This window comes from Epinephelus moara, chromosome 18, assembly GCF_006386435.1.
Source record: "Epinephelus moara isolate mb chromosome 18, YSFRI_EMoa_1.0, whole genome shotgun sequence".
Classification (NCBI taxonomy): domain Eukaryota; kingdom Metazoa; phylum Chordata; class Actinopteri; order Perciformes; family Serranidae; genus Epinephelus; species Epinephelus moara.
In genome coordinates this window covers 26,125,527-26,144,929 of record NC_065523.1, presented here as the reverse complement: position 1 = coordinate 26,144,929, position 19,403 = coordinate 26,125,527, and the positions used below count along the sequence as shown (strand labels likewise).

Genomic DNA, 19,403 nt, shown 5'->3' with positions numbered 1-19,403 from the left:
CCCCTCTATGTCTCTTCCTATAATCTATGTGACTGGCTGCTGGTGACCCCCCGTGACCTCCAGCTGTGTGTCATGACAACGGCACACTGACAAATGTCAGAGCAGATATTGGCTTCCTCCATCTCCTAAGCCTCTCCCTTGGGTAGAAACCCACCCACACAGCCTGGCCAGACACTGCAGAGGAGAGGAGGAGAGAGACGGAGAGAAGATGCGTGTCTGTCTGTCCATCTGTCTGTCTGCCTTCCCAGTGTGTTGAACCTGCGGTTACCAAGCGAAAGGGCACAGAGTCCACCGAGAGGGGAGGGCGCGGGCAGATCTGATAGTTGGAGGCATCTGAATGCTCTCTGTGCCTTGTTGAAGTGTGTGTAATTAGGATGGGGATAGCAGCGTGCTGATTGGGAGCAGCGGCGGGGCGGGTTGCTGTGTTATTTTGGAGCGTGCTGTGTTAAACAGGGTGTTAAAGGCAGATGTGTTAGACGCGAGTGTGTGTGCGTGGTGAGGTGGGTGGGTGTGGGGGGAGCAGGGCGAGTGGCGTGTTTGGGTTATTTTCGAGTGCGTTGTCGGGTTGTCGAGGAGCATGTGAGCTGAGCTTTGGTGTGCGTGGTGCTGGGGCGTGTTGTGATGATTCCGGAGGTGGTGGTGAAGTGCGGCTGTTTGTGAATATGTGTGATAGGGTGAGTGTGTGCATGCGTGTGTGTGTGTGTGTGTGTCTGCTTCCTCCCAGGCCGCTCCACCTCCCCAGCAAACTGCCTCTGCATGCATAATTAACCAGGATGACTGGGGAGGTAAATACACAGGGAGACGTTCCATCCTTCCACTCTGTATGCCTCTATGTGTGTGTGTGTGTGTGTGTGTGTGTGTGTGCCCATGGGGTGGGGCTGGGGGTAGGGGTGTCTGTGTGTATGTGTTTGTGCATTTGCATGTGTGTGTTTGTTTGTGTCAGATAGACAGAGAGCAGGAAAAAGATTTGAAGCGAAAGTGCTTCAGAGCCAGAGTTGATGGAACGAGAGAACTGTCTGTTTCTCTATGTGTGTGTGTGTGTGCATGCGGCTTGTGCGTTTGTGCGTGTGTGTGTGTGTGTGTGTGTGTGTGAAAGAAGATAAATCCCATCTCAAGCTGCCTCTGAAGATGATGCGATGAAAGAGAGGGAGAGAGGATATAAAAAGAATGAAGGGGGGACTGTAACCAGTCGCAGCTCTGCGCATTATGAACCATCCAGCGGAACAATCAGATTCACCCTCCTCTCTTCCTTCACCCTTCCCTCCCTCCCTTGCACTCCTTTCCTCCTGTCCTTCCTCCTTGACAATATTTTATTTACAGACAGACACATTACAATGCTGGAGATATTAAAAGGTCCTCCTGGGTACTTTTTTCCTAGAAAATACACATGGAAAAAGACACACAAACATTCAAACACATGTGTCACTTTAAAGGGATAGTTCAGATTTTCTGCAGTGGTGTTGTACGAGGGACTTATCTATAGTCAGTATATTACATAAAGTAGATGTCAATCGGCACAATCCCAATTTGGAGAAGCATGCTGGAGTCTGACGTGGAAGCTAAGCAATGTACTGCTGTGGAGGTGATAACAAAAAAGACAGATTTTGGCCACCTAAAAAAGTTAAAAAGAAAGGTATACTTGCAGTATACTGTACACCTAAACTGATATGGATTTTTTTTAAGTGGCTAAAATATGTTTTGTTTCCAACCCCCATCCACAGCAGTACATTGCTTAGCTTCCGAGATGGATTCCAGCCTGCTCTCCAAACTGTCCCCCATACAACCCCACTTCAGAAAATCCGAACTATCCCTTTAAGACACATCCACAATAACAAGGGAGCTGGTTATGAACGCAGCTGCCTTGATGAGATTTGAAGTGGGCAGAGCCCGGCATAATCAATCACATGTCTAGCAGCTCCTGTTTGTCTGTAGGGGTGAAGCATTTGGCTAATTATGGACCCCACCGCACTGTAGGCTTGTGCACAATCTACCATTTTGCATGCGTCTCTGCGTGTGTGTAAAGTGTGTGTGTGTGTGTGTGTGTGTGTCGACTGCTGCAGCTCATATTTCCCAGGAGCCCAGGTTGTAAAGCCCACTCAGTAAATCATCTATCCTCCTCTGTCCTCTGCACCCCCCCCCCAGCCCCCCCGCCATCCTCCTCTTCAAACTTATCATGCTATCACTCCTATCTTGCATCCCCCCACAACTCAATCTCTCCCCCAGCCCCAAATGACTCTTTCTCTCCGCCTCCTCCCGTAAGACCCCCAACGCCTTGTTGTCTTTCCTCTCCCGTTGCCATTCTCCTCTCCAGTCACAGCGCAGGGGCCAGAGGGAGAGATCTGAAAGAGTGGAGAAGAAAGAGAGAGGAGGTTAAAAAAAATGTGGAGATGAGAGAAAGGTACCCTCTCTGCACAGATAACATTGTGTTGAGAGACAGAAGCAGGCAGTCAGAAAGAAAGAAAGAAAGAGACAGAATAAGAGGGGAAAGAATAGAATAAACACACATATGAGAACACAACACTGATTGTGGGGGTCTTCCTGTGTGTGCGTGTGCACAGGAAGGGCAGGCGGTGAACGGTATGTGTGTTTGCTTCTTCCTCATGCCTCCTCTGTGCTCAAGCGGCAGCAAAATCAATGCTACCTAATAAACGGACAGACAGACTGACAGATAGACAGATCAACAGAGAGGATTTGGCGATCTCAGCATGTATCCATCGTCCTCTCTCCTCTCTGACCCCTACTGAGGCAAGGAGCAGCGCGACATGACGTGGTGCATCCACAAATACAGCAGTCGGCCGGCTCCACAATGCCAGGGCTCTCTGTGGAAGATGAGAAGTGGAAGGAGGAGGTGCAGCGTGGAGGTGGAGAGGAGACGTGATCGGAATGTAGACGCCATTCACGTGTGTGTGTGTGTGTGTGTGTGTGTGTGTGTGTGTGATTGAGGGAAAGGACAGGAGGAGGAGTGAAGTAAATTGATTGGGGAGAGGGTTTCTTTGGCTTGTTTGCTTTGTTTTTAGCGAGAGACGCACAAACAGGGAAAAATCCAATTAATTATTCTTCATAATAGGCTATTGTGAAGAAGAGCGGATGTGTCAGAGACACACACAAACACACAGACAGACACGTGGCATCATAACACTGGATCCCAAAAGCGGTGTGCGCCTCAGTCCATCCTCTCTGCTGTGCTCGGCAAGCTTGGCCTGGCAGAATCCCACCCCTTGTCCCCTATAAGCATCTTATTTAGGTCATTGTGTAAACAAGTATCCTCACACACACATACACATCACCGCGGGTGAAGCACTAGTAGGCTGCAGGCAGGGGAGATAGGGAGGTAGGAGGGAGGACAGAGAATCTCCAGGGGAATCTATAGGTGTGTGTGTGTTTGCCTATGTGTGTGTGTGTGTGTGTGTGTGTTTGTTGTGTGTATATTTATGGGGCTGCCAAAAGCTGTGGACCTGCATGCATAAACACCAACAGAGCTACACACAGTCACAGGCATGCACACGCAAGAATGAATGCACGCAATAATCACACACTGCTTTGCCTCCTCACACACATAAACACACACATAAACACACACACACACTGTGTCTCAGAGATGAATAATGCTACTGTGCGTCTGGTGGGATGCACCACTGTCCCTGGGGCGGGTTGAATGCCGGGATATTGTGCTGGAACCGGCTGACACACACACACACGCAAACACACACACAAGCTCAGTGCTCTGTCTCCAGGTGACTCTGTTCCTTTTATAGAGCAGAGCACTCTCCACCCCTCCTCTCTTCCTTTCTTTTTTGTCTGAATTCATAAACACACACACACACACACACACATACATAGGCAAGCAAAAGATTACAGACAAACATTGCCACGTGCACTCACACCCTGGAACAAACACACCAAAGACACAAACACACTCTATGACACCCCAACTGGTGTACTGAGAGCATGCACACAAACACACACACTGCAACACTTCCCACTTCCCCTTGGAGGAAATTGGAGTTTGCATCTGTGCAGGAAAAGACACCGAGAAGAAAAAACAGGGCTCAGTTGAACCTTTTATGAAACGCCGCATCAAAGACAAACCACAAAATATTGCTTTACATTGTTTGTTTAGGTAATACATTTTAATATCTTAAAGTGGTTAGAAAAATAGTGGGGCTAAGTCTGGGGGATCATATTTGATCCAAACAATAATAATGAATAATGCATCATACAAAGTCAACTGGAAAGCTAAATAGCCACAGTGGCTCTGTGAGTGAGTTCAGCGGAGACTCGGAGCCAGTGCTACGACCCAACATGGATGCTCCTCAGATGTCATCATATTTCTTATTGCCTAATGTGTGTGATCATTTGCCTGGTTTCAATCACACACCCCTACATATTAACACACACACACACACACACACACACACAGGTGCGCAACTGCTATGATTATTTATTTGCTTCAGACAGGTAATTAAGTTCCCACCCACCACTCTGTCTTTCTCCTTTCTCTCACAGACATGTCAATCACTGCACCAGAGACTGCATCACTTGTCTGCCCCTCCATCTTGAGAGGCTGAAACAGATCCTGGAGCCTGCACCATGGAGGGGCCATTTTATACGCACACACACACAAGACACAACGCAAACACACACATATGCACAGTTTCTTCAAATGTGGATGAGAAAAAAAAGTGCTGCGAGCGATCTAAAGTACTTGTAATTGTTGTAAAATCTAATTATGCCTATGAATTAAATATATTAGAGTTTGTGGGTGATAAACCTACATAATTTGAATCAACATGGGATGTGCACACCTCTGTCTGTGTTTGAATGTTTGTGTGGCTGGGTGTGAAAAATATCTTCAGTGGTTCAGTTTTGCTTTGACTGCAAGTGTATGTTAAAATAGAATTAGACATTGAATATAAAAGGAGAAAATGCAGAATGGATGAACCTCGGGCTCAACAGCACTAACCCTCATCATTTTTCTCTCTTTTCTCTCACCCCCTCTCTTCCTGCCTTCAGAACCCCCTAACCCCCCTTCCCCCTTTCCCGTCTCACCTCACCTCCCCCTCCCAGCTCTGGCTACAGACGGAGACAGTTATGCAGTCCTTCCGTGAGCGCAGCGGTGGTTACCACAGCAACCAACCCTGCTACCAGCAGGAGCCCCATGAATTATCCCGCCTGGAGACCTACCGACAACACCCGCATCATCCCCATCCCCAGCACCCGCACCCAGGCCCCGGCCCACATCCAGGCCCAGGCCCAGGGCACACCAGGTCAGGCTATGAGGCTCATTCACTGGCGAACCCCACAAGCATGCCTCCTGCTGGAGGACCAGGAACTGGAGGACCCAAGGACTGTTACAGCCAGCAAGCCTATCCTGGTTACCCAGGCAATGGTGGAGGGAATGGGAGTGGAAATGGGGGCTCGGCATCCTCGCAGGCAAAGAAATCCTACAGAGGAAGCAAAGTGCCCCCACCAAACCCTGGTCAGCACCTACAGGGTCCTGGGGGCTATAGTAACCACATGGGCCCTGGCAGTTACTCAGCCCAGTATATGAGCGAGGGCCACCTCCAGCAGAAATGGGAGGACTCAGCCCAGTTAGCACAGTATGACCAGGAGATGGTGGGGCGTATGGAGACTGGAAGTACCCCTGCACCTGGCTCCTCCCAGTACATGGACCAGAACATGCTGGGCCACTCCCAGACCCAGTGCCACCAGCCCTCAACCCCTGCCTATAACAGCCCCCACCACCAAGCCCATCCTCCCAACCCTGCCCCCTCCCCTCTCATGTACCCCCAGAGTCACCTGCACTACCCCCAGCACTCACCCTCTCCTTCACCATACATGGAAAAGTGCAGCCCTATGCCCCACTGTTATAAAGGTTACAACATACCCCCCAATTCCCAGTATGGCAGACAAATGAGCAGCCACAGCAATCTGAAGCAGGGAGGTTACAGGTCAACCCAGAACAGTTACGGCTACCAGCAGCCTCCCTCCAGAGGTTACGAGCAGCAGCCGCCTTTACAGGCCATGACCAACCCCCAGGAGCCCCACCCTAAATATCAACACTACAGCCAACCCCAACAAAATTACTGTCTCTCAGAGCTGTCCGTCAGATCACCAGAACAGTATTATCAGACTTGTAGCCCCTCCTCAAGCCATTCCCCTGCACGCTCTGTAGGACGCTCCCCCTCATACAGCTCCACCCCGTCACCACTAATGACTAATCCAGAGTCATTCCAGTATGGTCAACCACCCATGACCCCTGGGGCAGCCTCCTCCTCTTCATCCTCTTCAGCTGGTATGCAGGAGCAAGCCAGTACCAACACAATGTTGATGCCCCCACGCTCACACCCCTCACCCAATGTGTCCCATGCTGCACCACACAGCTACACTACCACACCACAGGTCCCCACCATGAAAGAGCGTTTCTCAGAGAAGCTGTTGTCAAACCCCAGCTTGTGGAGCCTGAATGCCCTCACCTCTCAGGTAGAGAACATCTCTAATAATGTCCAGCAGCTGCTGCTGTCAGAGGCCCTGGTGGCCAACAAGAAAGGCGGTAAGCGCAGCAGTGGAGGGAGCAACAGTAGTGCAGGTAGTGGAGCATCGACCAAAAAGGGTGAGGAGTACAAAAGTCCTCCATATCCAGATGGTGGTGGTGGTAGTGTTGGTGGAGGCCCCATGCAAGATCCTTACTCTACACCACAGCACCAGCCAATGCCCATGGAACTCCACGAAGGAGGCTACTCCAGCAGTAGTGATGAACAACTAGAAAGGGGATACTACTACTGTGGCCAGGGCAGAAGTCCAGCACAGGCCCCCAATAACACACAACTCAGCCTGGACACAGCCTCCTCATGCTCCATGACATCTCCAGATGATATGTCCACAAGATCTGGGGACTCAGGTCTGCACAACCTTACCCCTGACCCTACTAGATGTCAGTCAGGGCAGGGAGGAGATGGCATGAGTACTCCAGTGAAGAGCATTGGTGATGAGAGGTCTCCTACAAGCATTACAATCCCTAGTCCTATGAAACAAGAAAGGGACTCCCCTTCAGATATACAACATATAAATGAACCTGTGAAAGAGAACTTTGAAGAATCAGCCTGGACAGAGAAATCAGCTGAGAAAGAAGAGGTGCCCACAGATAAAACTCCTGACCTTGAGAGAGATTCAGACACAACTAAATCTACAGAAAATCTGGAGAAATGGTCAGATGAAGAGAAATGCCCAGCTCTCTATAGCAAAGTAAACAAAGAGGTGACAGAAAAAAGCTATTGCTATAAGGAGGCAGTGTACCAAGAGGTCCAGAGCAAGTATGATCCCGATGCAAGAGACTCAGTTGAACAGTCCCCCGCAGCTCTCTCTGACTCTAGCCACAAGGAACACTTTGGCCAAGAGATGAAATCAGAGGCATTTAAATCTGAGTCTCCAACTGCATCTGAGAGCTCAGTGAAAACATTGCCTTTCATTTCTAGGGGTGACCTTGAACAGGATCAATATTCAACAGAGAAGGAGGACAGCTCAGAGAACACCTCTCCACCCCCCCAAGTTGAGACTTTGGACGAGAGCAACTCAGACAAGAGAGAGAGCAGAGACGAGGAGGACGAAGAGGAGGGGGAGGAGGAGGGGGACGGACAGGAGGAGGCAGATGAAGAGGTAGAGAAAGAAATACAGAAACAACAACAACAACAACAACATGCTCTTTCCCCTCCTCTGTCTGCAGAGGTTCAGGAGGAACTGGAGGAGGGGGAGAACGTGACATCGACTGAGGAGCACATGAATAACAGAGATGGGCCAGAGAAGCCTCCAGGAGATCTCTGCAGCAGGACAGAGAGTCAGAGTACTGAGCTACATACTGACAACGAGCCTGCAGGGGCGCCTGCTCATCCAAATGCAGCAGCAGCAACAGCAGCAGCAGATGCTTCCGCAAGGGAGTCAGCCATCGGTGACACTGCTCCTCAGCCTCAGTCTGCTATGCCAGTGTTCTCAGCTCTCAATGACAAGACAACACCTCCAGCTCAGTCCAGGGATCATATTGATCACAGTGATGCTAAAGTGCTGGAGCCAGACTCTCCTCAGTTGCCAGGGAAGTCGATACTTCCCTCAGCCCCCTCCTGGGCAGACACTCCACCGTCCCCCAAAAAAGGCGATGAGGACATGGAGCCGGGCATCAGCTGTGCCAGTGCTGTGACCCCCTTGGCCAAGCCAGAACCTGTGGCCCCATCTGCTCAGCCAAGGGCATTTGGGCGTAAGTATGCCAGGGGCAGAAGAAGAATCATGCATTCAGGTGTGGGAATCAGGCGACAGCTAAGCTTGGAGAGAGAGGGGGAAAAGGAAGAGGAAGGAGCCCCCTCGCCTACACAGAAACCCTGCATGCCTCCGAGCAAAACTGTGCTATTCTCGGATCAAATGGAACTAGCTCATCAGGAATCCATTGTGAGCCAGACTCCCAAAATGCTAACTGATGGTTTTCGTTCGAGAATGTGCACTCGCTCATTTAATGCACCAGACTTGCCACCCAAAGTTGAGCCTCATGTGAAGAGAAAACCAGGCCCAAAACCAGGTTCAAAGCCTGGTCTCAAACCAGGGCCAAAACCTGGACCAAAACCAGGCCCAAAACCTGGAGCAAAGCCAGGTCCAAAACCAGGACCTAAACCTGGCCTAAAGCCTGGACCAAAGCCCGGGCCAAAACCTGGATCTAAACCAGGACCAAAACCAGGACCAAAACCTGTGCCAAATGAACCAGAGCTGCCACCGAAAGTTGAGACTCCCGTAAAACGAAAACCAGGACCCAAACCAGGCTCAAAGCCTGGGCCAAAACCTGGGCCAAAACCTGGATCAAAACCTGGTCCAAAACCTGGTCCAAAACCAGCTCTTAAACCAGGTCCAAAACCAGGACCTAAACCTGGACCTAAGCCTGCAGATGTTCCGCCCCCTGAAGACACTGCACCCATTAAGGCCTCAGTGGGTCGCCCCAAAGGCTCAGTTTCTAAAGCAAAGCTGGTACAACAAGAAGAAACCATTCAACCTCTGACAGGACTGCAAAGCAGGAGCAGGAAGAGCCCAAAGGCTACAATATCACAAGTAAACCAGGATGTAAAACCAGCAAACCAGGAAGAAAAACAACCAAACCAAGAGGTTAAGGTACCAGAGAAAGAGAGTAAGAACATGGTGCTGAGATCCAGAAAGCCCTCACAAGAAAAGCTATCAAAAGAAAAAGAAAAAGTCACAGTGGAAGATATTCTGCCTGAAGCACTAACAGAAATTAAAGCCAGTGATGATCCTCCAAAAGAAGAGGAGCCTGTTACTGTGGAACAAACACCAACTCCCATTCCTAATGCTGTCAAAAACACAGATGTCCCAGCAGACCCACCCGCACCACCAGCCCCACCAGTCCCAACTGAACAATCTGAGGAAAAGACATCACTTCCATTAAAACGGAAACCTAGCCCAGAGATTTCTACAACACCAGTAAAGAAAAAGAGGGGTCCAAAACCCAAACCAAAAGCCTTACCACCTCAACCACCTCAGCTGAAACAGGTTGTCTCTACACCTAAAGAGAAAGCTGTCCGGGGCCCCAAAAGAAAGCGAGGGGCACCAAAGAAAGCCCCTGTGGTCACTCCCCCACCCAAAGACACTCCTCCTAACATCAGTGAAACTGACGTCACTAGTGATGTGCCCGTGGTGCCTCCTCAATGTCCCACTAAAACAAAAGTCCTCCCACCACGCAAAGGCAGAGGACAGAAATATGAGGCCATGGTGCAGAAAATTACATCTCCTAGCTCAAAGAAACACCTCCCAGTCCCCCAGATAGACAGCAATCTAACTGATGATGTGACAGCCAAGGCTTTGCCTCAACATGTCCTAAAGGAAGGTGAGCCATCTCTGCTCATAAATAGTACTGAGATGGCGGAGGGAGAAGTGAAAAGCGTAGAGTCTAGACAGGACGGAGAGAAACAACAAGAAGGAGCCGTGAGAAAAAAGGAGATGACCCAGGAGAGAGAAAAGAATGAGGTGAGTCAAGAGGCATCAGCGCCAGAGGAGACGAGACAAGGGATGGAAGAAGAGGTTGTAAATAAGGAGGAGACAAGACAAGCAAACATTAAACCAGGGACACAACAGGATGTTGGAGCTGACAAGGTTTGGAGCCCAACAGAGGCCCCAGTAGAAGCTCCGGGAGAGGGGACACAACAGGCCTCAGACGGTGTATCCTCTGCTGCCACTAAGTCTGCCAGAACTAAAAGGAAGAGGTGGGCCATGGTGGAGAGCACAGATGCCTCAGTAGTAGCCTTGGAAGCAGGGAGCCTAATAGTTACAACACCAAGGCTAGCCAAGCAGAGGGCCATTAAAAACAACCACGAGATGCACCTAAAACAGAGGAGAAAGAAGAGAAAAGGCCAAGCCCCTCTAGAAGAAACAGAGACAGTTGAGGAGACAAATATTGAAACAGCAGAACAACAAGAGAAGAGGGCAGAAGAGAAGGTAACCCCCACAGAGTCCACAGTACCCCTGCCAATCAGCCCAGATGAGATCACAGAGGCCCCCCAGGTTACCAGCACAGAACTCATTCAGAAACCTCGGAGAGGCCGAAAACCCTCTGCAAATCCAACTAAGAGGAAACGAGGCAAAGCCTCATCAGAGCAGATTCCTGGCAAGCCGATGAAGGTCCACAAAAAACCTGGGCCAAAACCTGGGATGAAAGACGCCATGGAAGTTATTGAGGCAGTAGTGAGGGCTGCAGGATGCGAACGGGCGGAACAAGAGGAGAGAGAGAAAGAAGAAATTGAAAGAAGGGAAAAAGAGAAGCAGGAAAAACCAGAGACATGTATCGTGGGTCCTGTAGTAACAGTATCAGAAAAACAGACTGAGATCATTTCTGTGAAAAGAATCAGGCGCAAACCAGTCCATCAAAACTCAAAACTGTCTTTCTGTCCGTATGTACGGATTAACAACTCCAGAGACTTTTCCTCTTGGTGTGCCATAGTCAACAAGCCTGAGGACGCAGTAATATTTCAGAGACGTAGAAAAAAAGGCATACTCAGAATGAGGAATCCTTTTACAGTTGCAAAGGTAGTGCCGCACACTGTTGCCATGCTACAGGGACCCTTGGTAAACAGAGTTCTAACTGACAGGTGTCTTGCATGTTGCCTGTGCGGAAAGCCAGCAAATTACAGAGACCTGGGTGATTTGTGCGGACCTTACTACACAGAGGATGGCGTACCACGGAAAATTTTGACGGTCCCGCAAACGGAATCCCTCAGGGAAGAGTCACAGAAAACCAATGACAACAAAAGTAGCAGCAGTGAAGAACCAAGCAACTCGTCAAAGAACGAGGGCGAGGGCAGCACAGAAAAGGAGGGCAACACAGAGGCATCCACTCAAGAGGGCAGTAGTAGCAGGCACCATCATTGCCGCTACCGGCGGGCGGAAAGAACAGAGAGAATAGGTCAGGAGGGCGGTCCACGAAGGTTAACTCTCCGAGAGAGGTTCAAGAGGATGAAGCAGCTCCAGGCCATCAGCTCAGGGGCCTCAAGTGACCAAGAGGGGGGTGACAGCATGTTCCAAAGGCTACAGTGGGAGGCAGAGGCTAAGGAGCACTGGGCCCATGAAAACTGTGCCATCTGGACCAAGGGGGTAATTATGGTAGCTGGGAGGCTATACGGACTGAGGGAGGCTGCCAACAACTCAGCCCAAACGGTACGACGGCAATTATCAGTCTTTTCCAAAATGTGTGCATGCTTATGGAAGTTAAGGGAGATACTATGCCGCTTCTTTGAGAAATTGACTTTAACTTTCGACATTTTTCCCTCTCTTTTCCCTCTATGTCCCTCTATCGGTCAATTTGTTTGTTTCTTTATTGGTCTCGGTCCATATGTCCGTCTGTCTGACTAACCCCAGAACTGCTACAAGTGCCAGATTGTGGGGGCGTCCCTCAGCTGCTGTTGGAGAGGCTGCTCTCATAAATACCACTATGTCTGCGCCAAAGAGATAGGTAAGAGACCACAGTGAGAGGAGGAAGAGAGCAACAAGGGATGAAAGGGGGAGAAAAGCCAGGGAGAGGGAGGAGAAATGAGGAGGGAAAGTGGGAATGGGAAATTGAACGTGGGTTTAGAGGGCAATAGGGAGGGGAACAAATAAGGCAGGTAGAAAAAAAAAGGAGAAAAATGAAAGGAGAGGGAAGAAAGCGAGGGGAGGGGAAGCGGATGTGGGTAAAATGAGAGAAGGAAAATGCATCAAGAAGTAACATTATTGAGTGCGAGAAGAGATGTCTGAGAGTGCTAGGGGAGAGCAAAAGAGGAAAGGAGGGAGGGGAAAGAGGCAGTGAGCCTTGAATAAAGGGGATGATGAGAGGAAAGTGGGACCCTGGAGTGTGCAAGAGGGAGAGGGGGAAGAGATAGAGGGAGGAGGGTGTGTATGTGTGCATTATTGACCACAACCCCTGTGGCTCCGTCCATCCATTCCGCTGTCTGGGGACTGAATGTGCATGTATGTGTGTGTGTGTGTTTTGCATGTATGTGTGTGCCTTCCTGCTGGCTCGGATGCTTCTCTATGTGCGTCTTACAAGCACGTTGCCTTCAGTGCTTGTGTGTGTGTGTGTCCCTGGTCGTTGTTGTCAATATAAGTGAGTGTCTCTGTGTCAGCACATGTGTTGTATGGCTTCCCCTTACGTTACCTCATGCCAAGGAAGTACAGTGTGAGGATTAGAAGGCCTGCCACGTCTGCCTAGCCAGCACAGGGAGCAGAGCGAGGCCCTTTTTAATCCTGCTGAGTGCACCAGCCATATCTGACTGCCTGCCTGCATCGCAACTCATCCACTCAGTCTCTCCCTTTCTTCTGTTGCTCTCTTGCTCTCTCTCGTTCTTGCTCATTTTTCATTTCAACCCTACCTCTTTGTCATTTATCTGAATTTTTCAAGGGGTGGGGGGGGGGGGGGGTGCATCCACCTCACGCTATTTGTTTCATTCATTGTAATTGTCTGTCTGCGACGCCGTAGCTTATCCTCTCCCTTCTTCTACTTTTCTCTGTCTCTGGCCAGGCTGCACATTCCACGAGGATGACTTCTCCATCAAATGTCCTAAACACGAGGTAAGAAAACGAAAGCTTTAAAACTAGCGAATAAATGCATATCAGGCCTTCTGCTATTCCTTTTGAGAGTTTAAAAGTCCAGTGTGTAGGATTTCGGGGGATATATTGGCACAAGTATGTTCTCTTCAGTGTTTAATCACCTAAAAATAAGAATTGTCATGGTTTCGTTGCCATAGAATGAGCCGTTTGTTTCCACAAATCGAGCGGGTCCTCATCCACGGAGTCTGCCATGTTGCAATGCCATGTTTCTACAGTAGCCCAGAACACACACACCAAACACTGGTTCTAGACGGGGCCATTACATGACAACCACTGTACATAGCAGACCCTCCACGACAGGCCGAACATCTATGCAGGGCTAGCGACCTGCCTGGACAAGCCAAACAGTGTTGGTGAAACACTGTTTTTTAACATGAAATTGCTTTATTCAGTATTTTTTAAAGATTTTTGGGGGGGGTTGCCTTTATTTGACAGGCCAGATTAAGTGTGAAAAGGGGAGACAGAGGCTCCTGCAGCAGGCTAGAATCCAACCTGCGGCCTGTATATGGGATGCCCACCCTAACCACTTAGCTACTGTGCGCCTTTTATTCAGTATTTTTACTGGTTTTAAGCACCTGGTCTGTTTGTTTTAAAGAGGAGAAGACCTCTGCGAATAATTAAGCTCCTGGTAAAAACCTCCTGAACAATGACAACTGAAGGAAATCTAAACAGCAGTTCACGCTTGGCACGTAGGAGAAGTTTCAGCTAGAGTCTTTACTGCTAGCTGCCACTAAATCCTGCACACTGCTCCTTTAAAATCTTTCACCAAATTATTACTGCACCCTGCTTTAACAGTAAGTCATGCATATAAGAAAGGAGGGTGGAATATATGAAGATCATTTAGCATCTCCCAGGATAACAACCTATAAGACATTAGCGATTTCATATATGTTAATGTACCGCAGGAATGCATACATTTGTCTTCCCATTAGAACACTTACAGCCTCTCTGCTCCAAGAATCGCTGTGCATGTTTTTTCCTCCATACCCATCCCTCTCCACAGCTCAGAAAAAAATTGAGTTCACACATTGCTGTCACAAGCAGCGGTACCGTGGCTGGATAGATGATACAGTGCAGAACAGAAAACACAATTGTCAGCTCTTGTAAAACAGAGAAAGACTCAAAGGGGGAAACACGAGGGTTCGGGCTGGTGTTCATTGTACACTTGTATCAAGTACCCTATCACGCCCATGCCAAGACGGTCTGGATCTCATCTTGGACTGACTGGTGTTTTGTTACCAAATCAATATGTACCCAATGACCTTGGCAGGCTGAACCCGTATCAACCAACAGTAGCTGTGTAAACACTTAGTTATGCGCCCTTTGTGTATTACCGTCACTCAGCATGCTGTGTTATGACTGCAGACCACTGCAATTACAACAGGTCACTGTTTTTGTCTTATTATGATCAGTCCACTCTACAACTTTCCTGTATAGAGACGCCATCTGGTGGTGGCGTGTCTACACTGCAGCGCACAGAGGAAGGTCAAATGCAGAGGGAGAGGGGGGGGAGTAGAGGGGGAGAGATGCTGACATTCAGCAGGGAGCAGCGGTGCATTGAGGCAGCAGTGGCAGTAGCCTCCGTTCCTCCCTCCCTCCCCTCTCTGCATCTCTCCCTCTCTCCCTCTTCCTTTCCCGTTCTCCTCTGTGCAGACTGACAGGGATGAAAAGCTGGCTGCTGATCAAAACACCCCACCCGGCATCACTGCCTGCTATCCTCCCCGCATGCTCTCTCCACCCTTTCTCTCTCCTTCCTTCTCTTGTTATTTTTCTCTCTCTTTTTTCTCTCTCTTTTTTTTTTTTACTCCGTACCCCTTATTTTTGCCTGTGCGCTTCCCTGCTGTTCCAGCTCCCTTACTCTGTTCACCTCTCATCTGCTGCGAGCTCCCTTTTTCCATTTTTTCAGTCGTCCTCCCTTCATCCCTCCTCAATCCCTTCCTCCCTCTTTCTCTCCCATCTCCTCTCCCCGCCTCTCCTCACCTCAACTCCCACGTCTAAGCAGCAGAAATAGAGTATGTGAAACAGAGAGAAAAAGGAGAGCAAGACACAGAGAGATTGTTGTTAGCGGGCTGAGGCAGAGCTGTCATCAGCTGAGGGATCTGAAGGTCTGTGTGTGTGGGTCTGTGCCGCGCCAATTTACGCTGAGCAGCCTAATCAAAGGGAAGAGCAGACACATACACACACGCACACACATACACACACACAACCACCCCACCCATGGGTCCCCCTCTGAAATTCTCCCTCTGCCTGCGTTCGCTTGGTTTCAGGGCTGGAACACACATATCGATGAGATCGCACACACATGTTGCCTTCAGCTGTGGCTTCTCCAGAGCTAAGGGACACACACTGTGTGCGTCCACACAGGTTCATTAACAGGTTACCTGTAAGCTCACACACGTATACACACAGTGAGCGGGGAGAGAGAGACAGGCAGAGGGATGAGAAAAAAAAAAAAAACAGTTTTGTGCAGCGGCTGAGTGGGAACAAAAGACGAATGGGGGCAGTTACATCAGAGAGCGACAGCACGAAAGAGACAGGGATAGACAGAGAAAAGAAGGGCAACCAGAGAGACAGGCAGCGCTCGGTGATGGAGAAACTGAGAAAAAAAAACAAGTGAGATTGAAGGTTTAAAAGAATGAGAGCTACTCTGGGGAGGTAAACAGAAAGAGAGGAAAGAAAGAGGGAGAAAGAGGGAGAGATAAAAGACAGAGAGCAAAGCTGCTGGTCTGAGTCCAGGCCATAAGGATGGGCAACTGGCAGCTCAGAGAGAAAGACGGAGAGGGTGAACGAGAGATACTGAGGGGCTGCAGAGGAGGATAAGGGGAAAGAAAGCGCTCCACCGCCGCCGCCACCACACCAGCGCAATTAGTAGGCGTTCCCGCTGTGTCTTTCACGTGGAGCTGGTTCACTGGCCAGCTGCATCCATCTCCCCACTCCTGCACACTGCAGCCAGCTCGCTTTCATGTCTGCAGAACCGCACAGAAACCCTCGCGCACAAAGACGCATGTGCAGCACGTGCACGTAAGCTCCCACCTGCGGTATAATTGTTCCGATAGAACAATGAGTGCAAATTTGTAATAGCTGTGACCATGTACCCACACATGTCCCCTTTTTGCCAACTGGCATGAACGGTGTGTGACCAGTCTTTCCACAAAATCTTGAGCAAGTGTGTGACGTTTTGTGCCTTTCTGCCATAGACCACTCCCATTGCCCCCATCACCACCACCTTATAGCCAATTTGCATGAACACAAACACACATAGACTTGACCTCCACGCCACATGTCAGCCTTCTAGGGCAAAAACTGTGGCTGTCAAAGGGTGGGGACATTTTTGTGGATCAACCAACCGACTGACTGACCAACCAACCAATCAACCAACCGTCAGAAGGAGCTATTGAGCTGCTGGTCACTGCTGAAAAGGCTCATACTCTGCAGTATTGAGGTCAATGTTGCAGTCACAGAGGGAAGACCTCAAAACTTCAGGCTTATTTCTTACATTCTGGTGTACGACTCGATAGATGGGAAGGTTAGCAAGGAGGAAGTGGGTATACTCTCCTGTTATTTCCAATGGCTTATTGGCTGGTAGTTGGATATACTGTAAACAGCCAGAAAAAGAGGGAGGAATATCCCGTAAACTTGCCCTCCACTACACCACTGGGGACGTGTCCTCTGCGTGCCCCCTGAAATCTACACCCATGCCCTCTGGCGCAGCTCATACTCTTCATCCTCTACATGTGTTTGTGACTTGAACTCATGTCGGTCTCTTTTCCCTTCTTCGACAGGACCTGTAAGATATTCCAGTTCATCACCTCCACCACCAACACCACCTCTCAGCCAGGAAAGCATCACCTATAAAGCAAGGCAAACAAAGATGCTGTCCAACAGCCACCTATACCCTAAAAAAAACACGGTGATGACTGATGACGGACAGGCACATCAGCCAGTGGGGCTGGGGGAGGGTAAAAGGCTGCGCTGAGCCGGAGCTAGGAGCAATACAAACCCTGGAGAATGGCTCCGCAGAGAATAGCTGCTCCCTGAACCCGGCCTGGAAATGTGTTTTCTCAACTGAGCCCCTCACTGGAAGGCAGAAGGCAGCAGAACTGTTTAACAGGAGGATAGACTGCGCTTTAGAGACTGTGTGCCTAGAGCCCAGTGCACAGGGGGGCTGTTTGAAATGCAGAGCGAGGAATGTGTGAGTGTGTGTGAGTGTGTGTGTGTGTGTTCTGCCTTCGGATGGGTTGCTATCATATTCAGACACCTGGCGGACACTGATTGGACAGGAACATCCCTCTGGCCACCTTGTCTGTGGGCCAAGAGGTGCGCGTGCGTGAGTGTGTGTCTGTGCGCGCGTATGTGTGATAATCACATTGTCATTCTACAGCCACATCATCAGTGTGTTTGTGTGTTATTACGTGTCTGTGTGAGCGAAGAAGTTCATCTCCAATCCAAGATGTCATTGCATCAGAAAAGCAGCAGCCAACCACTGGATGTACTATCTCAATGTGCGTGTTTGTGTTTAAAAACAAGAGACAAAACGAAACAAAAAAGGAAACTGTACATGATGACGTGCTTTACAGGTTCTAAATATTCTGATATCGAAGAGTTAAGAAAAAAAACGGACGCAGTATTTTACTATAATGCTCTTATCTTCGGAGATGTATTTTGATGTGCATTATGACTATACGACATCATTGCGTCACCCTTGGTATATGTCAGGCTTTGTGTTATTCAGAAATTTAAAAAAAGGAAAAAAAAAATCCATCTCACCTGTGTGCACATTCAGTATGTACAGTAGACGCCATCATCACTCGACAGGTTGCAGATCAGGGCTCCAAGGGTCCAACCGGGAGTCAGGTCATCTCACTTCATATCTATGTACAGTTCAGAAGTATTACTGTTAAACATTGCCATGATGTATGATTATTTCACCTCCCACAGCAGCGCGGAAAGATAAACATTCAGATCTCATAACACACCTGTCTGTGTATCTCAAATGTAGCCTCTTTCACTCTTCCATGCTATGTAACAGCGCCCTGCACGGGGTGTCGGTTTAAGTACTGGTCATATCAAAAGGAGACATATTTAAGTATTAGAGCATAAAAGAAAGTGCAAAAACTCCACACCAAACGTTCTCTTTTATGAAGCTCATTATTTAATGGTGTATATAAGTATTTGATGCTGTTTAAATGTAAGATGTGATGTACTAATATAATTGTGTATAGTATTTCCTAGAGATGTTTATTTTCTATAAAATGGAATATGTTATTGCTTATAAAATGTTATTAAAAGAATCCATTGATGAAAAAAAAAAAATAAGGACCTTTTTTGGGAATGTCACTTGTCATAAGTTGGAGCATGCCGTTTTATTGATTTTCATGTCTATTTGTTTGGAATCGATGACACAGCATCACTTTGTTTGAAATGTTTTTTGTAACGCCAATGTTAAATATACCAGCACCTTTCAATGCTGCTATGACCAACGCCTGCTCTTTTTGTCTTTACTGAATGCGCACTGACACACTGAAGACACATCTGGATTAGCATATCTTGTGTGCTAGCCGAGTAAAAGTGATCACGGTGAGTCAAAAAAGTGAAATCTTACATTATCACAGCCATTTTAACACATCCCATCATTACAGCCATATTTCAAAGTGTCTCTTCTGATATTAAAGGTCCAGTGTGTGGGATTTAGGGGGATATATATAAGTATTTTCTTTAGTGTATAATCACCTGAAAATAAGAATCACTGTGTTTACCTGCCTTAGAATGAGCAGTTTATATTAATGTAGGGAGTCGGTCCTCGTGTTAAGGAGATTGCCATGTTGTACGGCCATGTTTCTACAGTAGCCCAGAGCAGTCAAACCAAACACTGGCTCTAGATAGGGCCTTTCGCACCTCCATGACAAGAGTATGTCGGAAAAAGTGATTTTTTTTTTTAAATGTGAAACTGCTTTATTCAGTGTTTTTACCAGTTTAAATCACCAGTTTGAATTTGGAGAGGAAGAGACCTGTGTGGATGATTCAGCTCCTGGTAAAAACCTCCTGAACACTGAAGGAATTCAAACCAGGAGAAGTTTCAGCTGGTTGCAGTTTGCAGTCCTCACTGCTAGACACCACTAACCCCCCCCCCCTAAATCTTACATACAATTCCTTAAATAAAAAGTTAAGCATTTAAATCATAAAAATACAAGCAACTTCTAACAATACTAAATACAATACTCTCACAATGTGCATTTCAGAAAGCACATTACAACTGCAACTATTGCTCAATTAACTTT

At 48.4% G+C, this 19,403-nt stretch overlaps 1 protein-coding gene across 2 annotated transcripts; it reads left to right on the top strand.

Annotated features, from left to right (window-relative positions):
* The first annotated feature begins 4,516 nt into the window (after positions 1 to 4,516).
* Positions 4,517 to 18,599, top strand: LOC126405901 (retinoic acid-induced protein 1). Of its 2 annotated transcripts, XM_050069922.1 has the most exons (4): positions 4,517 to 11,697; positions 11,899 to 11,992; positions 13,037 to 13,086; positions 16,908 to 18,599. In XM_050069922.1, exons 1-4 carry the CDS (start codon positions 5,092 to 5,094, stop codon positions 16,914 to 16,916), a joined length of 6,759 nt encoding a protein of 2,252 aa, XP_049925879.1. In that variant the 5' UTR covers positions 4,517 to 5,091; the 3' UTR covers positions 16,917 to 18,599. The 2 variants fall into 2 exon arrangements, with proteins under 2 accessions (XP_049925879.1, XP_049925880.1); XM_050069923.1 differs by lacking the exon at positions 11,899 to 11,992.
* Positions 18,600 to 19,403: the final 804 nt, after the last annotated feature.